We start from the raw sequence: 25,956 nt of genomic DNA, 5'->3' as shown, positions 1-25,956 counted from the left end.
CTGCTTTTCCTCCTATCTATTTGGGTCAGCTTTCCTGCACCACATGCACATGGCAGAAGATGTCTGTTCCACAGGGAACAAGTTTATACATCCTGCAGGTCCAGCCACGCCCAGAGACTGGCTGCATCTTTAAATCCCAACACCACATTTCCAGGGAAATTCCATCAGCCCTTCCACACCAAGGCCCCTCTCAGCTGTAGCCAAGGAAGCAAGGACACATATTACAAATATGGCTGTGAGACTCTTACCTGATGGATGAGAGGGGGCCCTTCTCAGAGAAGAGGGGCTGAGCAGGCATCCCAAAATACACAATCCTTCACAGTTGATTTCAACTCATGATGTCCACGTGCTTATTTGTTTTCATGCATTCACTCTGATCATCTCAAGCTTTTCATCTCATTAAGCACTGCATCTCCATTCTTAGTCCTGGCTTCTCAGTTCCCTCCTCTAACGTAGAGATAATCATGCTGATTCTCAGGATTTGTCAAACAATCTTCTGTAGAATTGATTCTTGGGGGCAGGTTTAGGAGACACTCTAAGCCTTTGTCAGAATCTTCAGTATCTTTGCTTGGAGTAGAGTGAACATTAGATTCTAGCAAACATGTCTAGAACAGGGTAGACGCTGGGGTATCACTGTAGCCCCTAGGTGGCAATCATCCAACAGGACCCACAATCCACAGGAACATCCAAAGATACACTCACACTCCAAGAATTGAGGTGGGGAGTGGCAGGCCAAGCCCCAACGTGACTGAGAGGACAGCACAGAACCACCTTGAGATCTACCAGAAGCCGTGGTGGTGGTGGAATAGCCCTGGGACACCAACAACCTCAAGACCTGGCATTTTACACACAAGATGTCATTGGAGCCTCACATCAACACATGGGGTAGGAAAGTATGAGCTGCACTTCACCCAGAGGAAACTGAAGCAGCAACATCAGACAGGTGACAGAGGCAGAGGTGGAAGACAGCTCTTCTGACCCCTCACCTAATGATTTTTCTGTCCCAGTGTCCTCTTGTGCCCTCTAGTTGACCTGTGCCTGGAGGATTCTTCTCAAGACAGGGCTGTCTGTGCTTTCAAGGGGGCAGCAGCTAGTTTCTGAGGCACCGGGCTTGGAGTACAATGCTGTTTTAGTATTCCAAGGAACAGACATAAACAACTGTGATCAGGCCATGGCAACACCATCCAAAGCCCATCTCCCTGGAGGCCTGTACCCGTCAATAACAATCCTGTCATCTTGGACAGCTGGTCCACCACATTCAACATGCCAAGTCTATACTGACTGGCAACTCCTGGCTTTGTATTTTATTCTTTTTGGTGGTGTCTGGTGAATTTTTTTTTTTTTTTTTTAAAGAACTAAGGTTCTTGCCTCTTTGGTTGAACTAGTTGTCTTCCATTTCATTTTTTCAGGATAACTCAGTATATTGATTTTTCTTTTTGCTGATGGTCAACTTGGCAACCATGCCTATGGGGAAGCCATTTAGTTTTCTTGTTGTTTTAAGTTGGTTCTAGACATTTCAGACTGCCCCAGGTTAGCTGAATGGAGGCGCTTACAGGGGTTTTGCGGCCACCTGCTCATTCTGAGAGGTCTGAGCTGGGCCAGCCAGGTGTGGAGTCTGTTCTTTGCCAACTGTTATCCAGTGTCTCAGATGACGATCCGAGCACTGGCAGGCGAGTCTGTCCTGTTTGTCACCTGTGGGGGGGCCACACTTCAGGGAAGCAGAGGTGTCTGGTGTCCGTCTGCTTCCCTCCAGCAGAGGACACCGCCCTGGGCCACACTCACTCCTGTCCTTTTGGGGAAAGGTCTCCATTTCACGTCGCCAACTGTTGCCAACTTGAATTTGAAGCCAAACTGTGTTGGACTGTAGAACTTTTTGGATGTTTGACAGGTGACACTGTATCACAAGAACTCCTGAGAAGGAGGAGAGAGGTCTGAAAAATGTCTCCCTTGGCTGGTAGGCAGGAATCGAACACGGGGGCTATTTGTATGATACAACCGTGGAAAAGCTGACTCACGTCTCCATAACTCAACTTCTCCTTCTCAAAAATGGGGATGATTCTGTCCCTCGAAGCTTCCTGAGGCCACTGGGCAGGGGCAGGAGCTATGTTCAGAAGTACCTGAGTCTTGTGGCATAAAAGCTCCCTGCTCATAAACAGGCATGATTATTTATCATTTTGTTACTACTTCTCATCCAGGCCAGACTTTGACTTCTGGTGGAATCCCATTTCTCTCCTCTTGGACTTGAGTACTTGAACTCTTCAGGGAGCAGGTTTGTTCCCCCCCGAAAGACCTCTGGCTCATCCAATGATACTTATTGACCAGCCTCGCGCACAGGGCACAACACTGGCAGCTTAGACTGCAAACTCTCCGAGCACAGACTGTTTCTAACTCTGTGTTCAGTACAGCAACTAGAAATTAGCAGCAATCAAGAATAAGTTGAGATCATCATCTGGGGCTATTTTCTGTCTGGCAAGTGTGTGCATCCGGGCTTCTGCCACAGGCCTTATTAGCAAAACCCCTCTCTCATTCCCTCTGTCTGCTCCACAGCCCAGGGGACAGCGGCCTGCACTTTGAGAGCGGCAGCCGCTCTCATAACTTTACCTATTTGGGGCAGACACTGAGGGAACAGGCAAGAATTCCTGCAGTATTAGATTGGGAAAGAAAGGATCTGCCCTGGATTTAGCAACTTACACATCTCAGGTAGGAGTAGAAAAATTCTAAATATTGAGTAAAGAAGAAAACCAAGAACAACGGAGGGTATATTTATATGAGCTGAGGAAGCACACTGAGGGATGGGGCTGCAGTGAAAAACGTTCCCTCCACTCCAGGTTTGGACATCCCTGTCTGTCTGAAGCAATGGCCTTTCCCTTCTGATGCTCTGGCAAGAGCACCAGGATTTTCCCATGAGCTCATAAGTATGGTCTGTTTTCATTTCTCTAGATAAATTTGGAGGAAGACATATTTCACAATGGAATCTCAGAATAGTCACCCTCAGCTAGAACCTGGCTCACAAGATTGGGCAGCTAGGCATGTGGCAGAAAAGAACATTCCATCTAGGGCAATGTTTTCAGGAAGCATCCCCCCTACTGGGGGGAACGAGGGGGAAGGTTACAGAGAGAAGAGCAGGTAGGGAAAGAGGATCCCTTGAGCTAACACGTCAACATTTTCTTCTTCTTAGTGTGGATGTGTGCTTCCAATGTACTCAAGTGAACATCCAAAGTGGAAACCATCCAAGCAGTGCCTATTTTGGACAAGCCAATCTCATGGCAGGATGAACAAAGAAACAGTCAACCACCAATGGCCAAGATACAGAGTATATCACATTTGCTCACATTCCACTGGCTAAACACAGAAAGTCATATGGCCAAGCCCAAAGTCAACAGGCAGGGAATAGACTCTGTTCCATAGCAGGGGCCACCTTAAGTCACAGGGCAAAGGGCAAGGATGGGGAAGTAAAGGAGCAGCTGGGAAGGACAATACATTCCACCACAGCCCTGTATCATGACACACTTATGTAGCTAGTATATCCCTATCCTGTGGGCTTGGGATCTTTTCCCAAAATCTGCACAGTACTTTAGGAGATAGCAAGTCCTTGTAGACTTTCTTTCTTTTTTAAATTGTGGTACAATATACAAAACATAAAATTTACAACCACCATTTTAATGCACACAGTTCAGTAGCATAAGCACATTCATGTCATTGTGCTACCATCACCATCATCCATCTCCAGGACTTTTTCAGTTTCTTCAACTAAAACTCCAACTAAATACTAACTCCTCACTCCCCTCCCCACAGCCCCTGGCAACCACCATTCTACTTTCTGTGTCTATGAAGCTGACTCCTCTAGATATCTCATACAGTATTTGTCTTTTTGTGACTGGCTTGTTTCACTTACCATAACATCCTCAAATCTCATCCATGTTGTACAGGTGTCACAATTTCCTTCCTTTTTAAGGCTGAGAGTATTCCATTGTATGTACGTATCACATTTTGTTTATCTGTCGATGGACACTTAGGTCGTTTCCACCTTTTGACTGTTGTGAATAATGCCACCCATAAACATGGGTGTACAAATATCTTGAGTCTCTGCTTTCAATTCTTTCGGGTACATACCCAGACGTGAAACTGCTGGAAAATATGGTAATTCTATGCTTAATTTTTTGAGGAATGCCCATATTGTTTTTCATAGATTGTGGCCTTTCTTATCTCTGAAGTTGCGGTAAGCAGAGACTTCTGCTGATGATGACTTTTCTCTGTTTTTGCCCGAGCCACCAATTCAGTCCCTCAGTCTGCTTCTTCCCATGTTTGAGAGTATTCGTAAGAATTTTTAGGATTAGTAAAGGTGACTGGTACTCATCTTCTTTTCTGAGTACCAGTGACGACGGGTGGCTGCAAAGTTAGATGCCGCGTCAACTGTGGACTACACAAGACCTCCCTTCAGCTACCATTTTTCGGTACTGACAGCAGAAAATTATTCTGCCTCTCTTGTTTGCTTGTTGTTGTTTTTTTTTTTTTTAGTCCTTTTAAAAATCCTCTTGTTTATTTTATTGGTTTGGGGGAAGAGAGATTCTATATTATTGTTTTATTCTGTCATTTTATCCTGGAAATCCGTTTCTTTAGTTTTTCTCAAAATTGTAATTTATCTTTTATACAATTTCAGTGATGGCACATGTCTCAAAAGAGACTGCAGCTCCAGGCTAAAACACTGTTTTAAAATTATCTGTGGGTTATCACATTTTCCACAGCTTGTCAAGAGAGTAAAAAGTTCATTTTAATTACACTAATGACTCTCACTAGGAGCTGTTACAATTTCCTTTATGTAGCAGAGGAAGGCCAGTTCTGTGGGTCTGAATACCTTGGCTTTCATGAATAATTCAATAAGGCAGTTAATAAAGATGAGTAATTGTTCACATGCAATTGGGGGTGAAATGATGGGAGATTATTCAAGCTTTTCTCAGCACAGCTATGATATCATTTGGCCAGGTTTCTTCAGGCTCCCTTGCAATGCGGGAAGATTTTTGAGAGTTATTACATAAATCTCTGCTCTCAACTTGGATGAAACTAAATAAAGCATTTCTTAGACTGTGGATATATGCTCAGCAGGCACTGCAGGCCTCAGCATGGGAAGCTCTAAGTGAAGAGCTCCCAAATATCAGGCTTCAGTCCCAGATGAGGCTTTCAGAGACCTGATATTGTCCCTTCGTCCCTACAAACAGCCAATCCCTGACCCTTGTAGCAGAGGCAGCTTCAGTAGAGATGCAAAGATGCTGCAGATCGTCTCAGCCTCCCTGGTGCTGGAGCATGGAGTGTGGCTCAGTCCTGGCTGCTGAGTCCTGAGGGTCCATGCGCTGCAGCTTCTGGGAGACTCTTTCTCCATGATGGTGACACGCCAGCAGAAATAGCCTCTGCTCTCTGCTAGCAGCTGCCTCTTCTGCATGCGCCCCTGCAACTGCCACGGCCGTCTTGTGGATAAGGGAAGCCATGGGCACATGGAGACAGGCAGAGGGGAGAGGTGGGGGGAGGCCTGGGTCCTTTAGGACCCTGTGGAACAGTGGACTCCCATCTGGAACTGGAACTACCCTGCCTTTAGTGTTTAAGTCACTTGTTGTTTAGTTTTGTATACTTGCAGCTAAAAGCCTTCTTATTTGAAAAAGATGTTAAATGGAAAAATAAGAACAAGGTAGTAACTTCCGCTAAAGAGAAATATATTCATGTCTTTGGGGTTAAAATGTACTTTCTCTTAGAAAGGTACTTTTATGACAATAGTAAATGATAGACTTTTTTAAATGTCTTTGCTTGGCAAAGCAAAATGTTAGCCACTCTACATCCGTCTTCAAAGTAGTTTGAAATTTTACTGGTCCATGAAGTCTGAAAGTCTGCGAACCACTGCTCCAACTTGAGAAAAACTCATTTTTGGACCAGGACTAGGAATTGGGTTTTAGCCCAGTTGCTTTCCTTTCTGGCTACTCCTTATATGAAAGACTTGTGACTCCAAGTCCTGCCCTTCACTTGGTTTCCTGCTTAGAAAGATGAAAAAGGAAAGGAAAGACTAGATCACTAAGCTTTCTTTTTTTTTTTTTTTTTGCGGTATGCAGGCCTCTCACTGCTGTGGCCTCTCCCGCTGCGGAGCACAGGCTCCGGATGCGCAGGCCCAGCGACCATGGCTCACGGGCCCAGCCGCTCCGCGGCACGTGGGATCCTCCCGGACCGGGGCACGAACCCGTGTCCCCTGCATCGGCAGGCGGACTCTCAACCACTGCGCCACCAGGGAAGCCCAACTAAGCTTTCTTTTTTGACCAAGATATCAATAAACCATTGCTCATTCCCTCTCACTCTCTCTCTCCCCCCCCACATGCATGTGAACACACACATACACGTACACACGTGCATGTGAACATACACGTACACACATGCACGTGAACATACACGTACACACATACACATGCACACACATTCTACAGAGATGAATTCTCTTCTTCCTATTTACCCATCACCTATATTTACCAATTATTAACATTTGCCATATTTGTTTTATTATTCTCTCTCTGTCCCTCCCCCCATTAAAAAACTCAGTTCTTTGAAAGCTATATATTTGCAGACATCTTGACACTTCCCTACAGATAACTTTTAATTTCACATTTTATTCCACAGTTGAGTTTGTTACAATTAATTATTAATTACGTATGGTTACAGTTAGAAATTTTGCAGTGGAGTTGGAGAGAAGTTTCGTTAACTAGAGTAGATTTTGACTCGCTGATTGTAAAGAAAAATATGGCTGAAATCATTTGCAGCAACAAGGCAGTTACAGGAAGGCAACACTGTCTTGTGCAACTAAGAAGGGCCAGAGAAGGAGGATAGTTTTCTCCAGGAGTTACTTGTTTTGGGACCACTCTTCTGGGACCAAGAAGCAGAGAGGGATGCTGGATGTTCCTCTTCCTAAATGTGATTTGCAACAGAGAAACAGGATAGGCACTGGTGGTGGCAGAGTTGTTTTCTCATAAATCCTGGTTTTCCACAGTCCTGCTGGGCTCGACTTGCCAGCAGATGAGTCTCTTAACCTCTCTCAGCCTTGGTTTCCTCTTCGACAAAAATCAGTAATAATGATGATAAGATAACGGACAGAACGCACCTACTATACTGCCTGGAATAGAGTATACAATAGGTGCTCATTAGGTGGTATATACAATTTTTATTACTTTCTTCAAGTTTGGGGACAGTAGTTTTAAAAAGAGCAAATGCAATTTTACAATGAAAATATAAATTTTTAAAATAGTAGTGTAGTCTTTTTTAAGAGTCTTTATCTTTTAGGGACACATTCTAAAATATTTAATGATGAAATAATTTTGCTTAAATAATCCACAGTAGAGGAGGAGAGATGGATAGAAGGCTGGTCACATGTTGATAACTGCTGTAACCTGGGTGAGGAAGGCTGGAGTAGTTAAACAAGTCTCTCTGCTCTTTGCATATGCTTGAAAATTTTCAAAATAAATAAAAACAAAATAAGCAAAGTTGATACTTTCTTGACTAAAGCAAAAAAGAAATTGAATTAAATATCTTCAGCAGTGCAGGAAACACTATGAATTTCTCAGCACCCCTTACTCTTATAAAGGATATTGCATTAAATAAGGACACAGTCACTCATTATTTTCTTCATTAGGACTTCCTGAAGGGACCCCATCTGTCTTATCAGAGCTTTTCTCCTAGGCAATTATCAGCAATTGAATTATTATGAAGTTGATGAAAAAGATACATCTGGTTAGACTACTGGAGGGGGGAGTTGTAAACATGTTTAAAGTGAAGTTTTCTTCTTGATTTGGAGTGACAATGGACTCCAACGGTGTCCCTGACCATAGCTGTCATTGCTAATTTTGAGGAACAAGGATTTCTGGCCACCCAAGAAGCCTTTTTGAAGCGTTTAGAAAGAAAAGGTGTGAATTTAAAATGATTTCGTTCTTTCGTTCTTTCGTTTCTTTCGTTTCGTTTCGTTCTTTCGTTCTTTCGTTCTTTCAGGGGGAAAAAAAGTATAAAAATTGTGGATTTTAAGGCATGTTTCAGCAAAAATGTTGGGAACAAAAGTTTGGTTTGTGTCTTGATATTTACACGGGTATCTGCTGTATAAAAACCCATGGTGAAAATTCACCCTTCAAAGTTGAATGAATAAGGGAGTAACTCTCCTCTTCAGAAGGCCACTCTGGGAGTTCCTCACAGCAGCAGTCGGCCCCATAGATTTGAGTATCTATTTACACATCATTAACAACTTCCTTGAAAACTCTAAGAAAAAGGCAGACTAAGGGAGAAGACACTCAGTGCTGGCTTGTCAGCCCCACACCCGGCCAATTCAGGATCAGGGGACAGGCTCATCTCGGAATTATCATTTAAGCAAATGGGAAAGGACTCAAGCTACAGGAATGGAACACACTTACAGTTGTGTAAATCAAGGCACATCCCAGTGGTGAGGAAGCAGAGCACCAGGTCTTGCACAGTTGGCGGCAGCTTCGCTCGTGTTGCTGGCGGACCTTGGTTAATTAGCCCTCTGGAAGGAGAATACTGGAAGGACAGCTGTTTGCTAACCTCCAGGGTCTGAGACAGTGGTTTTGTCTGTTATATTTAAGGGTTGACTCAGTTCTGAGAGGTCAGAGACCTTTCTTCTCCCTAACAGATAACACGCCAGTTTAGGTGGTCCAGGTTCCAGCTAATTTTAGAATTGGAAATAGTACAACATTTAGTGAAAGTTTGTATTCTATCAGTCTTAAATTGGATTATACAGCAGTGCCAATAATTTTTAGACAAAACACCAGCGCTTTTGTACCCAAATGAGTGAAATCCTTTAAAAAAGTCACTCAAAGCATGTTTGGAATTGCTTTTGTGGTATCACCTGGGGTCAATTTATAAGGCACGGAAGATTTTGTAGCCAAAATGATTATATGCAAATTACTCACCAGATTCGGTTTTTTGTGAAAATCTATCTTACCCTGGAAGATAGTCTAAACAAGCAATTTTAAGACAGTTTTGAGTGGTGAGTTTGCTCTTAGAAGAGTACAGAGTGATCTCCAGTGATTACATGGAAGGGAATAGCACTCATTTGGAGAGTTAAGTTCTAATGTATCGATTTTAAAAGCCAGACTTAGGAGATAGCTGGTACATGCAGTTTCTGCCACTGAGATTAAATGTGGGAAGAAATAAAACAGTTGGTCCCCTCCTCCTTCCCTCCAGCAGGAGCTTCCCACATTGGTGGGGACCTGGCTCCTGAGCACAGCAGATAATAATGTCTTCCTGGCCCAGCCTACAATCAGAAAATCTTCAAAGATAAATGTGAAAAAAAAAAAAAAAAAAAGATAAATGTGGCTCCAGGTAATTACCTTGTTTCATAATTTCAACATATACTTCCTTTTTTAAACCTCAAAATAAAACATATTTAATTTCTCAATTTTACTTTTTTCCTGTTCTAAAGTTTAAAACTCTGAATCAAATTATTTTTTATTGTAATTAGTTCAGCTGTGACAACTTTTTTTTCCTACCCATTTTAAATCAAACTCACATTTTAGCTACTTCTGTGGGTGTTTTTTCAAAATATTAAGCAATGCTTATCATTAACTAGATAATAAGTACATGCTGTCTTTTTGAACTTGGGACGTCATCCTCCTTTGCCTTTGTATAGATACATAGAAAATAAAAAATCAGGAGATTTTTTTATTCTAACAATAATACACTCGACAAACAGGAACTAAATGTTGATTCATTTATATCAGATTAACTTGAATGATTAAAAATAAAATACCAAAATTGATGATATTGAAGGAAGGGGAAGAGAACAGTGTGCTTTTTGCTTGCCTTTGGACCACAAAAGCAATTCCTTAGTGTATGTGAGCTTTGGTTTTCCTTCTCCCCAGCCCCTTGAGTGACCTGGCTTGGGGAGGACTTAGGACGGAGGGCAGAGGCACACGAGGTCCACCTTGCCAGGCTGTCAGGCCAGTGCAGCTGCTGGCCTGGGCACAAGCGTGGGCGGCCATCTGCGGCCCTCAGCACAGCTGTTTGGTAGAGGGCCAGCCAAAGCCCTGTCGGTGGGGTGGAGGCAGGTGGCCAGTTGGGCGGCCGATACATTCTGGCATGGGCTGAAAGAACACCTGGTTGCACTCTGTGGACCCACCACAGAAGGTCAAAGAATGTGCTTGCTGGCAGCTATGCCATGGCCTGAGCTATCAAGCCCCGATGGTCCTGCTCTGACTGAAACAGACAGAAACCCACCTTTCTTCTTCAAAACTTACCCCAAAGCCAACACGGGAATCATTCTGCTCCAGTTGCGTGGAGGCAGGTCAGCAAGGCCATCTGGCATGTCTGGAAGTGGTGTGGGGGGCTGTCAGGCAGGGACAGGCTCTGTGATTCAAAACAGGACATTTCAGGGGAGGTGAGAGCCTTCATGTTGTTTGGCTGCTCCCATTGCAGACACCGTTCATCCTCCAATGTCTTTGACCTTCCTTCTCCTCCTCTTCCCACAAACTCTAACCACATGCTCAGAAACCACTTTTGGGGGCTTCCCTGGTGGCGCAGTGGTTGGGAGTCCGCCTGCCAATGCGGGGGACGCAGGTTCAGGTCCAGGTCCAGGAGGATCCCACAGGCTGCAAAGCGGCTGGGCCCGTGTGCCACAGCTACTGAGCCCGCCTGCCGCAGCTGCTGGGGCCCACACGCCTGGAGCCCGTGCTCCGCAAGGAAGAGAGTAGCCTCAGCTCGCCACAGCTGGAGAGGGCCCGTGCACAGAGGCGAGGACCCAATGCAGACAAAAATAAATAAATAAAATAAATACATTTTAAAAATATATACTGTTTAAAAAAAAGAAACCACTTTTGGTCTCCAACTGTAATTTTGTCACCAGACATAGGAATTTTCATAGTGAACACCAACCACCACCTACCAGACAGGAGCCCAAAGTTCACCCTTCCCTGTCCCCTGAGGCCCCTTTTAAGGCCTCAGGCCCACTGCTTCCCAGGAAGGAGGACCCCATTTCCTCTGGCCTGGTGAGTCACTTTCTCTCTGGTAGAGGAGCATCCTCCCCAGCTTCCTTGTCCTAGAGGCAGACCAGGCAGCTCCCTTCTGTGTGTCAAAGAGGTGACTCTTCCTCATTGATCTGTGACTATTAGCAACTCAACCTCTCTGAGCCTCAGTATTGGCATCTGTAAATGGGGATTGACAGTATTGTCCTCAATAGCTTTGCTGAGAGAATATTCCATGAGAGAGCATATGCTAAGTGCCTAGCACAGAACCTGGGCACAGTAGGGCCTCAGCAAATACTGCTATGAATGAATGACAGCGGCTGATGCCACTCTCCAGACACAGAGGCCACACCTGGCCTGGACTGGCCCTAGACTGGCACTTCCTCTGGCCACCTTTGCTTGGGATTTCAGGGGCCTCATCTCATAATTACTGTTCTGTGGGCCCATACGGTAGCCTGCTATCCACAACTGCCTTTGCTGGGGGCACAGACCAGGCCCTCCAAGAATTATATCCGCCTTGGGCTGGTGGATGCCACCAACTCTGGAGCCATTGACCTGAAGAAGCACTCTGACTGCTAGGGGGCCTGGAGCTGGTGTAATAACTTGCCTCTTCTTATGTGAAACCTCTCTGTAAGGGAAGGTATCCAAACCAAGACCCAAGAAGCTCAAGGCTTTCAGTGGGCTAAGGAAAGCCATTGACCAAGAGACAATATGGTCGTAACCTTGGTTTCCTCCAGCCCTCAAACCACTATTCCATTTCTGGCCTCAGATATCATCTGTGGATGAAATGAGGGACAAGCAATGCTAGAAATAACCCTCTGAGAAAGAGACGGGAGAACAGACCATTTTCCTTTTAAGTTCCAGCCTGAGGTTTTGAAGTTTAAGGCACAAAACCATTGTGAAGAGCTGCTCTTTTTAAAAACATGTTAGTTTATTCCACACAGTCTGATGATATGCATGAGACAGAATTGCAAAAATAGTTAATCTGTCCCTTTTTTTATTCAGACAGTGATCTTTTTTCTGTGACCACTTATTTAGAATTTTCCAGTCCTCTTGGCCTATGACTTTTTTTTTCCTGCCTGAATTACATTTCTCCTCTCTTGTTTTAAAAGTAATGAATCTTACCCTTGCCACACAAATTCACATATTTTTGTAACCGAGATCAATAGCCAACTTTCTTCCTAATTTACTTGAAAAAATGTCACCTGGCCTCGAGAAGTGGCAAAATCTTTTAATGGAAGGCAGACTGTCCCTGGGGTCAGAGCCCTAAGTAGGATAGTGCCCTGTAGATATCCCACAGGGAGAGAAACATTAAACCAAAAGCTTGAAAACAACTGTAGATGAAAAGATAGACTTGAATCTGAGGAATCTAAGCTAAGGTAAGCCTTGTTTCTCGGTATTTCCCCCCCCCCCCCCACCCCTAGGCAGAACTACCCTTTGCAAATGCAGTGGGAGGTTAAAATAGTCGGTGCCAGGGTCTTCCTGTTAACTAAGAATTCATAATACTTCACCACTTTTGGTTCCTAAGATGACCTTGGGGAAGTACCCCCCAGGACTTTCTAATCACCTCACTTGATTTCTTCTAATATATACAACTGAATCTGTGGGGGACGGATATGGGGTAAGTGGATTAAAACACAACCATGTTTGGACATTGTACATCTTCTTATGTAATTGATGAAGTTGTCATTATGAAAGTACTCAAATAGCTAAGCATGCAGGAGGGACACCTTCAGATTAACTGCTGAGTTGCCTTTGCATATGATAGTATCTCCCAGTTCAGCAAAGCGCTCAGCCTAAGAGGAAAAGTCTGGAGGCAGAAAAGTATGCTCATCATGTTCTTTGTTCCCAGTTGAGTCTGAGTAGAAAAACCCTTCAAGCATGAATTCTTTGTTCAGCACCCTTTCCACAGTGAAATATCTTGCGTCCTCTTCTATGCTAAAGAATTTACATGGAAGGCAAAAGAAGCAGGGGGCAAAAGAGTTGTGGGCCCTGTGACTGAAGGTATGTGGCAATGGCCAATCTGGACTTCCTTTCTGGCCTTAGAATAGCTGGCTGGTGGCATCTGGGGATATAGCCCCACAAGAAATAACTGAGGCCTTGCATTTAGATGTTACTGAAATACAAGTAGGTGCAATCTCTGAGGAGGGTAATAAGAATGCAACAAGTGGGACTTCCTTGGCCGTCCAGTGGTTGAGACTCTGCGCTTCCACTGCAAGGGGCTCGGGTCTGATCCCTGGTCGGGGAACTAAGATTGCGCGTGCCACTCGGCGAGGCCAAAGAAAAGAATGCAACAAGTTATCGCAATCTTGTACACTACCTGGAAAATTTGGATAATGTAGTGTGGTATTGCAAGGGATAGAGAGTCCTCCTATTGTGAGTTTAACACCAGCTTTTCAGGGAATAGACAACTTCCATCTGAATCATTCTTACAAGCTGAATTTTATTTTTACTAAATTATCTATGTTAAAAAAAAATCTGTGCCTGGTGTGGAATTTCACTCCATCAAGTGTTACAATGACTTTTTCATTTTCATTACAAGCAGGAGATTGAATGTAGGACACGTGTTAGGAAACATGGCAATAAATTAGAATATAATTTACAAAAGCAAAAAAAAAAGTAACAGTGTACCACATTAATACTGAGTATAAAATATAAGCAACAACTAATCGCAATAATACAAAGGTAATTTCATTCTGTATTATTAAGGATATCTATGTGACATTCACTCAAATAATAAATTCTTAATGAAATATAGACTCTTTAAGGAGTCCGTTGGGTACGCTTACCTTGCCTTTTTTGGTGGGTCTTATGCCAGTGGCGGATACTGCTCTCGGCCACGGGGTACCAGTTTCCTTGGGGTTCCCTAAGTAGCCTATATATATTTTGGAGGGCCAGCCATGGTGGCTCAGCATCTGCCAACAACCCTGTTGTCATCATTTAGGAATAGAGCACCATGTAGCCACGTGGTTGACAACAGAGTAGCAGCAGTACTGTGATGTGCTGTGGAATATGACTTTTCCTCACTCAGGTTTAAATTCAAGGCCCATTGAAAATTTAGTCCTGTTACACATCCTGTGTTTGGTTCCTTCTAGAAAGGTAATCTGATGCTGTCCCCGGGAGTTCTCTGTCCCCTGGCCTTGGTGCCGTTGCACACCCCAGAGGGACACGTCTGCCCTCCTCTTCTAGCACCAGTTGGGGTGCTGCACGGGACTCAGGGGTATGGCCCTCACCATGTTAGTTCCCGGGTGAGGGGAAAAGTAGCCTTTAGTCAGTAATGTAAGGAATCTGTTTGAAATAAAAACATAAGCTGATATTTACGTTGGAGAAAAGCAGATCCCGATAGCAAACCTATGCTTAAAATGCCAGCGAAACCAAACATCTTTTGTTCGCTTATTTTATTTCACCAGGGCACATTAGCACCAAGTTAAGTGCTCTTTGCAAGGGGCCAAAGGAAGCCAGTGCTGGGGCCGTGCTGCTTGTGGCTGCCTGCCCTTCACTGATGGCTGAGGTGGCACTTGGGCTGTCTTTTCCAAGGCAGCAGAGACTGGAGTCCTGGCCACTCTTGTCTACTGTCAATCGCTCTCTCTGGAAACTCAGGGACATGAGCTGTGGTGCTGAGAGAGAAAGCAGGCGAGGAGACTCAGATGAGGGCGACTGAGCACACAGAGCAATGAACGTCCCGTGCTGACTGTCCACAGCAAACCTGACAGTTTGGTTTTGAAGTCTGTGAGTCTCCCTTTCTGAAAAAACCTAATCAACCACTTTAGGTTATGGTGTATGTGATACACCTGACATGTTGTTTCAGAGCACAGTGATGGATTTAAGTCAAATGTACTCTTTAACTGCAAGTAGCAGCTTTACAAAGTAGCCGTTTGGGTTGAGTTTGAGGTGTTGGTGTCGCAAGGTGCACTCATGTGTAGGACACAAAACACATTCAAGATCCTGCTGCACGTGTTCAAGTACAAAATATTCATATAAGCAAGTACCCTCTTTTTTTTATCTCTTTTTAAAAATCTCACTGTCAAATCTCTTGATGAGTGTGATGTGGACTGGGAAAATGTGAGCTTAGTCAGTTTAATTTAGGTGGACTTGATTCTAGAATTTGACTTGCCCAAGAAATCGGCTTTCACATTTAATTGCCATTCAGAGTATCCATAAAAAATACAAAATACTTGGTTGAGTGACTATTAAATGATGCTTTATGATCTCTAGTCTTCATGAGTTTTTCTTCTTTGGTTATTATCCCTTGCCTACTTTAAAACTCATAGAAATAGCACATCTATGTGCAAGCACACTCATCTACCCACACACTCAAAAGCGCTCGCACACACACACACTTGTTCTCATATAAATAAATGCCCTTCTGCCATATCAAAGAAGGGACATCTGGAACCCATCATAATTGTCAGCAAAAGGGTCTGCCTGGTTGTCACTGAGCCAGTCTATCTTCTGCATGGTATCATCTCAGCAAGCTCAACATGCATATGCAACAATCCAATAGGGCAGAAGCCGTTCTGTGGCTGGAGAGGATGTAAACACAAGTGAGTTGGGGTGACTCAAATAAGAACTGAGGCATCCTGTGTGATGGCAGCAAAAGGCCTGGTACTTCAGTCTCTACCATACCCCAGGTCTGGCTTCTGCATGAAATTGAAATGTTTTTCTCTTAAAGTTTTAATGGAAATCTCAGCTTCACTTGCACAATGGCAAGTTAGCCACAGTCTTTTAGCAGTGAATTTACAGACTTGCACAGCTGCAGTAACTGATGCACTGCTTTAAACTAAGTCCTTCATTGTTGTTCAGTTTAATATAGTTGATATATGGCTCACAGCAGTGTTCAGAACAGGGGGATTATTCCTAAGGAAATTAAGTGGAATGAAGAAAAATAATACAAACTTTCATTACTTTTGATTTATAATTGCTCCTTAAATTACAGTTCAAAGCCCGTTTTAGAATTTAAATCGTGGTGCTGTTGTAGTGATAAAGTATAGTAAATATTTTTAAGCTATGACTTAAGATTTCTGAATCTTCTTTACTTCCATAGTTGACCAAGTCAAAACAGCTACATTTTAAACAGTTTTAAATACAAATGGATTCAGTGTCATTGCTAAGTCCATAATAAAAATTATCTTAATGGTCCAAGGAGGTAAACAGGCTATTGGATTTACTCGAAAGAACACAAACGTTCCACAGTAAACAAGTCTCCCTGTGTTGTTTGGATCTCTCCAATCTGGCATTCCCTCCTAATACCGTGTCCAGCACTTTGGATCAAAAAATCCCACTTCACAGAAGTTAAAATAATATTGAAATCCTGTCAGCTAGGGCTGACCAGTGGTTACGTTTTCCACAGGGTAATGCATTTGCAAGGACATCAATCCTCTTCCTCTGGGTGGCTCTCTGTGATGGATGCATTTCCACGATGAAATGACAAGGCGCTCTCTCTGGCTTTCCATGGGTCAGTGTCCTTGGCAGGTCTTACAACACATCTGTCTGAAGTATGCTCTACTGCAGAATTTGAACTTCAGCACCAGTGGGCAATAAGCCACTTTGTTCACATCTTTGCACTCTAATGAGTGAGGGCAGAAAAGGGAAAACAATTAGAGGCACAAAAACAAGTACGTAAACAATGAGCCTGGATGTTCAGCAAGGACCACCCCCCCCCACCCCTGCCCCATCCTGCCTCCTTGGGCCAGTGCACCTTGGCTTTCACATCCATGTGGTTTTTGTTTTTGTTTTCAAGCATACCCTGTCTGGTACACCCTACCAGAAATAGTTTTTTGATACATTTTAACACAAATTAAAAAAAAATGATTGCAAGGCTTTTCTCCCAGACTTTTATAAGTATGGTGTATGCCCACTGTGTCTTGAAAGAATTACCATTTGTTGGGATAAGTGATCACTTTAGACAGCTTGGAAACATGAGTCATTTTTCTTACAGAGCTTTTATTGCTTCTTTCTCAAGGGTTATTTTATTCAGCAGTGCAAGGTTATCCAAAATCAAACATGAGTTGCATTGTTTGATACCAAAGTACACATGTCCCAGGAGAATCTCTGCATCTGTGGGGTGTGGGGATGGGCCTCGGTGAATGAAAAGGATTGCTGACAGTGGCCTAGATTCAGCAACTACACTAGACAAAGAGGAAAACTTTGAGGGGTTGGCCTCAAATGGCAGCAGTCTGTGGGTTATGGAAACATGTAGAAATGTCTTTTTTTAATTTGGAAGTGAGACATGGCCTTCTTTTTTCCTATGTGTGTTTTCTCCTCAGTACTAGAATTGCCACAGTTGAAGTCTGCTGTTCTTGCAGCCAGAAGGTGAATAAATGATTCTTTCTCCACCTCCCGTTGAGGCTGGTTGCACAAGATGGGGCTGAGGGGCCAGTGCAGAAAAAGAGACTGACCTTTGATTCTCAGAAACCCCTGCCACCCCATACAACGTCACTACTGCTAATAGTGATATTCCTCTCCAGTCCTCTCTTCAATTTTATCTGGGGATTTTAAAATACTTTGTAAATCTAGTAATTACGTTTGCCTCCCAGAATTAAAGTTCCACCCTCATTTTTCCAGGTGGTTATACTGAAGCATCCTGGGTAAACTGTTTAAGGTAATTAGAATCAGGCAGAACACTGGGAAATGTTCAGTGTAACAGTGTTGTTGTTGCTTCCTTGTTTATTTTTCCTGGCTTCAGAAATCCACTGAAGTTCTAAGAGATCATGTACATGGTACATGAGCCATATGGTAAACATGGAAAATTAAATGCAAAGAAATGGGAAAGTTTCCAGTTCTTATTATTAAAAAGTAAGGAAACAATTTTATTGATCTCACTTTCAAGGCTCTTTTGGTGAAAGACTGAAAATTTTAAACTGTAACCCTTACTCCTCTGAAAGCATAAGTTCTGCCACCATCGAACTCCCTTACTTGAAATTTGATTTACAAAGAGAATAACAGAAATTTGAATAGAAACTTTCTACACTAAGATTTTCAATAAATTTAAGTTTTGGCTGAAAGAAGGTAGGAGAGACATTAAAAATTTCTTTAAACTTTGTACTAAAAAAGAAGAAACTGGATGATATTTGGTGAATCAAGCCTGAATTTTAGGTGAAAATATCTCCATATATTTTATTTTATTTTTTCCATATATTTTATTTTATTTTAAAATTAATTAAAAATGTTTTTTGGCTGCATTGGGTCTTCGTTGCTGCACATGGGCTTTCTCTAGTTGCAGCAAGCAGGGGCTACTCTTTCATTGCGGTGCACGGGCTTCTCATTGCAGTGGCTTCTCTTGTTGTGGAGCATGGGCTCTAGGTGCATGGGCTTCAGTAGTTGTGGCGCACAGGCTCAGTAGTTGTGGCTCACGGGCTCTAGAGCTCAAGCTCAGTAGTTGTGGTGCCTGGGCTTAGTTGCTCCATGGCATGTGGGATCTTCCTGGATCAGGGTTCAAACCCATGTCCTTTGCATTGGGAGGCAGATTCTTAACCACTGTGCCACCAGGGAAGTCCCCATATATTTTAATTTGGAAATCACCTGTTATTTTTTTCCCCCTCTCTGTCATGACCAGTGAAAAGTAACCAAAAAAAGTTTAGACTAAGAATATTTTTGTGGGAAAAAAAAGTTGTATCAGTGTTACCTAGAGGAATATATTGTCCAGATAATGCATTCATTAAAATGATGAGAAAAGCTAAGCATAAAGGATGAGGACAGCTGACACATATCACTCATCTTTAATTTCAAATCACCATCCTAATGGGGCAGCCCTCCAGCGGAGACTACCACTGTCATGCTCTGTTAACAGGGCTTGGTGGGACTGCTTAAAGTACCAAATAAACTTTGGCATTGGTCTATTTTGCTAAAATATAGAAATGATTTAGTTGATAAATGGATAGAGGACGACCGGTTGTTTTAATAGTACAAGGAAATAAAATTAGAAGCCAGACTGCTGGGTTTAAGCCCAGCTTTACCATTTATGAACTTTATGACTCTGAACAAATTGCTTAACTTCTCTGTGCCTAAGAGGTTAAGCATCCTTATCTGTGAATAGGGAAGATGAGTGTTCCCACTCCCGCATGTAGCATGTGTATCCTATGATATCACCTAGCTCAGTGCATAAAATGGTCATTGGCTCTCAGTAAGTGTAATATACTGAATTGCTATTATCATTATCACTATTAGTTATTATTACTACCTGATGAGAGTAAGTTGTGCTCTGAATTTCTCAACAAGGATGCAATATTTAGATCACTACTGAGAAAATGCTGCCCTATAGACACAAGTCAGTTTGAAGACAAAACAAAGAAGAATATTTCCTGAGGTACAACTTTATTGGGAGATTCATTACTCCATTTTTGGAAGAGTTTCTGAACCAGGAAAATTCTGAGATGAGCAAAATACAAGAAAATTCACAGATTTTTCTTTTGGATTTAGACTTTAGAATCTGATTAAATAGTAGACAATAAATAATGAATAAAATAAAATATTCATAAATTATTTCTTCCTCCAATCACCCCCTCCATCCACCCATTCAGGCTATTAAATACTCAGGGATTCAGCTCCTTAGGTAGGTGCTGTAAATGAGAAGCCTCCCTTGCATGCTGAGGCCCCAGAACAGCCCTTCAGCTAGGAGCAGTGTCCAGTCTAGGGGCCAGCTGGAGGCCAGATGCCAGGGTGTCCCCCTCTGAACGTCCCAATACCTCTTTTAAGTTTGTTCTCAGCTAACCTGACTCCAAGTAACTTGAATGAAAGCAGGAATTCATTTGGGCCCTAGGAGCAGGATCAAGCTTAGGGAGGTAGGGACTGCTTATGTGTGTCCCAGGACTTGAGAGCACCGGTGGTGAGGGGTGGCAGGTCTGGGGGTGAATTCTGGCACTACCTCCTCCCAGCATTTGTTTGTCCTTGGCCAAGTGACTTCACCTCTCTAAATCTCAGTTTCCCCATCTGTGAAATGAAGCCCATAGGATGCTGTGAGGCTTGTATGAGGTAACACCTACAGCACATGTGTGGCCCTGGCACAGAGTGAACACTCAGTTTATCAGCTCTTGTTACTGTTACCAATAACACATCGGAGAACAACCATCCTGTATTATTTCTCCGGGATCCCTGTCAAAATATATATAGGCTCTTCATTGGCACACATAAGCAAATTAATGAAAAGACTTTAACAGAGAGCAGGTAAATTATGATGAGGTAGGGAGAGATCTGAGGGAAGATCCAGGGTTGAGGATTGCCAAGAAGATAATGGGCCTTGATGAGATATTAAATGGTGATTCTTGGGCTATACAAGGACACAGCCTTGATGGAGTGTAGGGGGCTCCCATGAAGGTGGGGCCCTGAGGAAGGTCCCATTCCTACTTCTTGGTTTTGCTGTCTAGGGACTGCCTAGACTGGAAGAGTCAGTCTTCAGAGTGATGAAAACCTACTCACCAATGACTGGTCTTACATTCTTCAGATCTTTTAACTCCATGAGAGATTAATCTAGTAATAACATTAAAAATAATTTATCAAGTGCTTCGTATGTGCCTGGCATTGCCTTAGGCAGTTTTACATATTTATATACATTTAATCATTTTAAGTATATAAAATGTCAGCTTTACACTGATGGCAAAACTGAAGCTCAAAAAGGTTACGTACAAAACTCACTATGGGTCACACAGCCAGCTGGTCTAAGAAGTGGGACCAGAACTCAGGTTTGTCTGACTCCAAACTCTATTTTGGCAGCATTCTTGGCATCTTACTGCAAAAAGGTTTCTGCCTGTCGATACTTCTTATTCTTGGCTGATAGCCTTGGTAATTCAGTCTTTGGGGACATCCTTATCAGGAGGTTTGCTCTGCCACCTTAGAGAAGGGGTAAATTTTTTTTGAAAGGGGGCTTCTAGGTCATGGGCACTCAGAATAGCCTGAATACATTTCTCCAACTACCCCTTTCTCCCTAGATTTTGTAAAATTACACGAGTGAAAGGTCATTTTAACACACCTAGAAGTTTTAAAGCCCCATCATTACAGAAAGCTGAGTGTAATCTTAAAAATATCAGTACAAACTTTAAATTATACTGGTGCATTCAGCCCATGTGTCACTTTTTTGTTTAAAGAGGACTAACCTGATAAGCCCTTGGATTGACTCACTGACATTTTGCTGATGTACGTAGTTGTGAGGCCTTAATTATAAAACTTACCGTTTACTAGTCTGTCTGCCTCATCCCCAAAGCCCATTTAAAATATTAAATAGCCTTTTCATTCCTACCCTTCAGCCAATACACAATACAGGTTACATTTGTGATAAAACCATTCTGGAAATGTTGTGCATAAATTAAATCACATTTTCCCATTGAAATCAAAACAATAACAGACATGTTTTGATTGAATTTCTGAATGATCCTCAGTTGGTAATGATTTCTAGCTGATATCTAAAATATCTAAATATTGGTTTCTCTATACCCAAGTAATACATAATCTGCACATAAACAATTATACTAGGAGAGTTACTGAAAGGAATCCTTTAGTTCAAGTAGAATTTTTTGTAATAACATAATCACTTTGTAACTGATCTATTTTGAAGGTTTGATCTTTACTATCACGTTTTCTTCACACAGATACACTTGTATCTACTGCTTTTTAAGTAGCAGAATCTGAGCCAGCAGGGTCAAAGATTTTAAGATGAAGGAGCCCGATTTTCTCTTCTACTAACTTCATGTACCAGTTAAGTACTCTCTAGGGAGAAGAATGACAAGACACTCTTTCTACCTTTTTTCTTCAGAGTCTATCAGAAGGATGAGAGGTCCTTACTGTGTGGTTTCTAGGAAATATTTTGTGGACCTAACTAGTCTCTCCTTTTTTTACATCTCCTCTCACCTCCCTGCCTGAAAATAAAGTTTCACTTTATCCAAGGCTAGAGATTTCTGGTGGGAATGACAATTTATGGACTATTCCTACATTTTCTCAGAGAGACTTAGGGATGTATCAAGGGCTGAAAGCCAGCTCGTAGGCCATACGATGTGAACTAGACCCATGATTAGAATCTTAAGCAACTTGCCAGGTATGCTGGAGTGGATCTCACTGGTAATCTGGGTTCTGGTAGAGCTGAATGATAAAATTAGACAACCTGTTTCATAGGCAACACATGAATCTACTTATCATTGAAGTGCCAGTGAGTTTTTCCCCAGGTGCTTTACATTAATATTTCAAAACTCTGACCTAAAAGACATGATTTCAAAATACACTGAACATAGGCTTATAAATTTAGAATGCAATTGGATGGGGATTCATTGTGACTTTGATGGCTTGACTTAATGCATGGAGTATAAGAGCAACTGTATTTCTGTAAATAAACTGTATCCATTTCAGAAAATGTTGCCAAGCCTGCCTAAATCATATCAATGGAGGAGTTGGGATACACAGGGACATAGCCTTCCATGACCAAGTTGGACCATTCAGCATCTTTCTTTGGAGAATGCATGTTCTCTGTGCCTGTAAGTTCTTTCTGAAATTCAGAGGGAGAGCACAGTAAGCAGAGAGTTTTGACTCTCACCTACAGGTCTATCCTTTGGATTACAAAAGTACAACCAGCTGTACCTCTGTCAAACTGCCCATGGAGACGCAGAGCCTGGTGAGAAGTGAAATGGTGGCAAAGGCTGCGCATGTGCATGTGTGGTGCAGGAGTTGGGGGCGGGGGATGTGAACTCAGCATACTTTTCCTGATGAAACTGTACCTGAGTCCTTGATATTTTACATATTCAAACTGGAAAAGGATGAAATAACATGTTTTGCCTAGGAACCTGACAGTATTCATTGCAGTGGGAACAGTCCACTGACTTTTTACCCTTGAAGCAAGGTGGTATCAACTATGGAACTTTATTCTGATTCCATCCTACCATGGACTAAGCCACTTCTTTCTCTCCTTTGCTTTCTTGGTTTCTTCTTACCCAGTCTTATTCCCTGGATGCCACCCACAGTCAACTTGAGGTGCTTTGATCCCAATGCAAATCCAGGGTTCCCTCCAAACCAGACAGTTGGGAACGTAACCCTGAATGCTAAGGTAGATTATGACCATTTTAAAAACTGGCAACAAAAATGTCTGGTCTTCCTCACCTCCTTGAAATCACAGTTCAAATGACCTTCACCATTCATTCCTTTCACTGATTTTAATACATCAGAAGCCACCTTAAAACCCATATTCAGTAGCTGTTTTGTTCCATGGATCTCAGGAGGTTTCTGGAGCTGCTTAGGCTCTCTCAAAATCATGTACTTGAGGGAGACTGAGACCCGCCAAAGCCACCGTTAGACAACCTGGTCTGGTAAACCAATGTATACTAACCACACCTTTCCTGCTCATCTTTCCACACCATGAATCATTATTTGGCAGCAATAACTACTAGATGACAGAGTGCCTTTTGCTATTGAGAAGCTGAAAAGACTCACCAAACTACAAGGGAACCTGAAACTGAATAAAGATGAATAAAGTGGAATTTGGGATAGAAATTCAGGTGAGCTTGAGTACGTTAGTCTCAGCTGCCCGATGTACTTTAAAAAATTACTGAGTAGTATTTCAAATGCAGTGATACCCAGTGTGTCTATAATTCACTCTTAGCAGCAATGTAGTGTTACCCTCATCAGTGGCAGTCTGTTAAGATCAAGCCTATAATGCCTTCACTCTTAGCCGAAGGCTTTCAGGAATGAAAAGCTAAAGTAGATGTTAAACATGGCAAATTATATCTTCCTTCTTCCTCTTCCTAGTTCCCTCTCAATATTTACTTTTAATTTCTGGATGCTCCACTTCTGATTTTCTTTCTCTTACTATCCTTTGTTGCCTTAACCTTCCATTTATTCAATCAATCTCTATTGTTTATTTTTATTTTTTAAAATGTTATTCAAATTCCACTATTTTATTATGGCTTTCGGGGACTAATGTGCTTAATTTCCATATAGATGCCTAAATTCCTCACCATGATTAATAGTATCCAGTTCCCTAAATCTGAAACTTGGGGGTCATACTGAACATTTCCACATCATATTCTCATCCCTATGTCCAATTGTTCATCAGGATCTTTTTATTCTCCTTTCCATTTTATTCTTTTTTTCCAATTCATTACCCTCTTTTTTTTTTTTTTTTTTTTTTTTTTTTTTTTTTTTTTTTTTTTTTTTGCGGTACGTGGGCCTCTCACCGCTGTGGCCTCTCCCGTTGCGGAGCACAGGCTCCGGACGCGCAGGCTCAGCGGCCATGGCTCACGGGCCCAGCCGCTCTGCGGCATGTGAGATCTTCCTGGACCAGGGCATGAACCCGCGTCCCCTCCATCGGCAGGCAGACTCCCAACCACTGCGCCACCAGGGAAGCCCCATTACCCTCTTTTTGATCCTTGCTATATCTGCCTGAGTTCAAGCCTTCATCATCTCTAGCCTGGACTCTTAGAACAACTTTTTAACTCTTCTCCCACACAAGGCTATCTTCCCTCTGCCCCTTTATACACCGGCCAGCCTAAGTATGTCACTCCCCAATTTCCTTCACTTGTTCCCAGAACTGGTGGATAGAGTCCTAACTTCCTTCCACTGCATACAGGACCCTCCAAATTAAGTCCCTGTCTCTTTCTTTGTAGCCTCATCTCTACTACCTGTTCATATGCCACCCTCTGCAACCATACTGAACTATGTTTGACTCCACAGCCCCGTGACTGCACACAATCACCTTCTGCCAGCAATGCCCAGCATTTCAACATCTTCTTGGCCAACTGTTTCACACCTTCCAGTGCCCTGCTCAAGCTTTCCTTCTCTATGATGCTTCTGCTGAATAACCCCTTCCTCTGTGTACTCATGGTAGTTTCTTTCTACCCCTATTACAGTACTGCCCATATTGTGAAAATTATTTGTTTGCATGTTGCCACCCCTCCTAAACTGTGCTTCCTTTGAGGACAGGAACCTTTCCTAGTCTCAGTGGCTGGCACATGGTAGGTAGGTTTGCTAATTAAATGACTTTATGGTTGGATGACTGGAGAGAACATTTTTTAAACACCACCACCTTGACGAACGGGCAGATAGATATCTATGTGATAAATCAAGTTCAGTAAAATGCTAACGGTAAAATCTAGATGGCGGGTGTCCACTGTAAAATTCTCTCAACTTTGCTGTATGTTTGAAACTTTTTATTATTTTAATAATAAGATATCAGGAGAGGAACCATCTCCTAAACTTCAGTAGTTGAAACAATACCCAAGATTCTATCAGCGGCCCGTGTTACCCGTAAAGATACCAATGAAAGACTGTATTTTAGATCCCAAGAGAGCTCTGTTAGTCCTACCCTGTCTTGCTTGGAGTAGAGATGAACTAGTTTCTCAATAGCCTCCTTTCCAAGAGTCAAGGGAACCTGATTCCGGTAGAAAAAAAGGGGTCCTCTTCTACGTCCTGCATTAACCAGAACCTGCTCCTTCCCCCACAATTGGACTTGCCTCCCAAGTTCCCCTTTGTAAGAGGCACTTCCTCTCTCCCTGATCGGACTATCAGGTCACTCTCACATTACTTTCATGCAAGAGCCTCTTCTCTTTTAAAATCCATGTTATCTGGCCGTTTCATATCTCTATGGATGACGTTATAACTTCAATCAACTGTTTCATCCTTTTTCTCAGGGTACACACTGGGTTTTTCCAACCACAGATTACAACTGGCTCATGGACCACTTAGTCTATGAAGCTTGCCTTGATCCAAAATGTTAAAGTCATCAGTCATTCATATGAGCACTCTTAGCACCTGTGTAAACCGCTCCATATAACACATTCTACCTTGCATTTTTAAAAAACGAAGTATCTTTCCCGTAAGACTATGAACTTATAAGTGTTTGGAATTTTCCATAATAAATGGCAGAGGCTGGCCGCAGCAAGCATTCAATAAGTAGCTTCTGATGAAATGAACAGATGGTTTCAGGTATTTAAATATATTCAGTATATACTATTGGGAAGCTAAAGAGAACACAAAACAAGTTACAACAGATATACTG

General features: G+C 42.6%; 1 protein-coding gene across 1 annotated transcript in view; it reads right to left on the bottom strand.

Annotated features, from left to right (window-relative positions):
* Positions 1 to 15,875: 15,875 nt before the first annotated feature.
* ADAMTS6 (ADAM metallopeptidase with thrombospondin type 1 motif 6) overlaps positions 15,876 to 25,956 on the bottom strand; it is a 270,671-nt gene continuing 260,590 nt past the window's right edge. The window contains exon 25 of the mRNA XM_060007024.1: positions 15,876 to 16,554. Within this exon, the coding sequence (XP_059863007.1) occupies positions 16,445 to 16,554 (110 nt within the window). The 3' untranslated portion in view covers positions 15,876 to 16,444. The remainder of the gene's footprint in view (positions 16,555 to 25,956) is intronic.

The sequence above is a fragment of the Delphinus delphis genome, chromosome 3 (assembly GCF_949987515.2).
Source record: "Delphinus delphis chromosome 3, mDelDel1.2, whole genome shotgun sequence".
Lineage (NCBI taxonomy): Eukaryota > Metazoa > Chordata > Mammalia > Artiodactyla > Delphinidae > Delphinus > Delphinus delphis.
The sequence above is the reverse complement of the archived record's forward strand: the minus strand, read 5'-3'. Positions and strand labels throughout refer to the sequence as shown.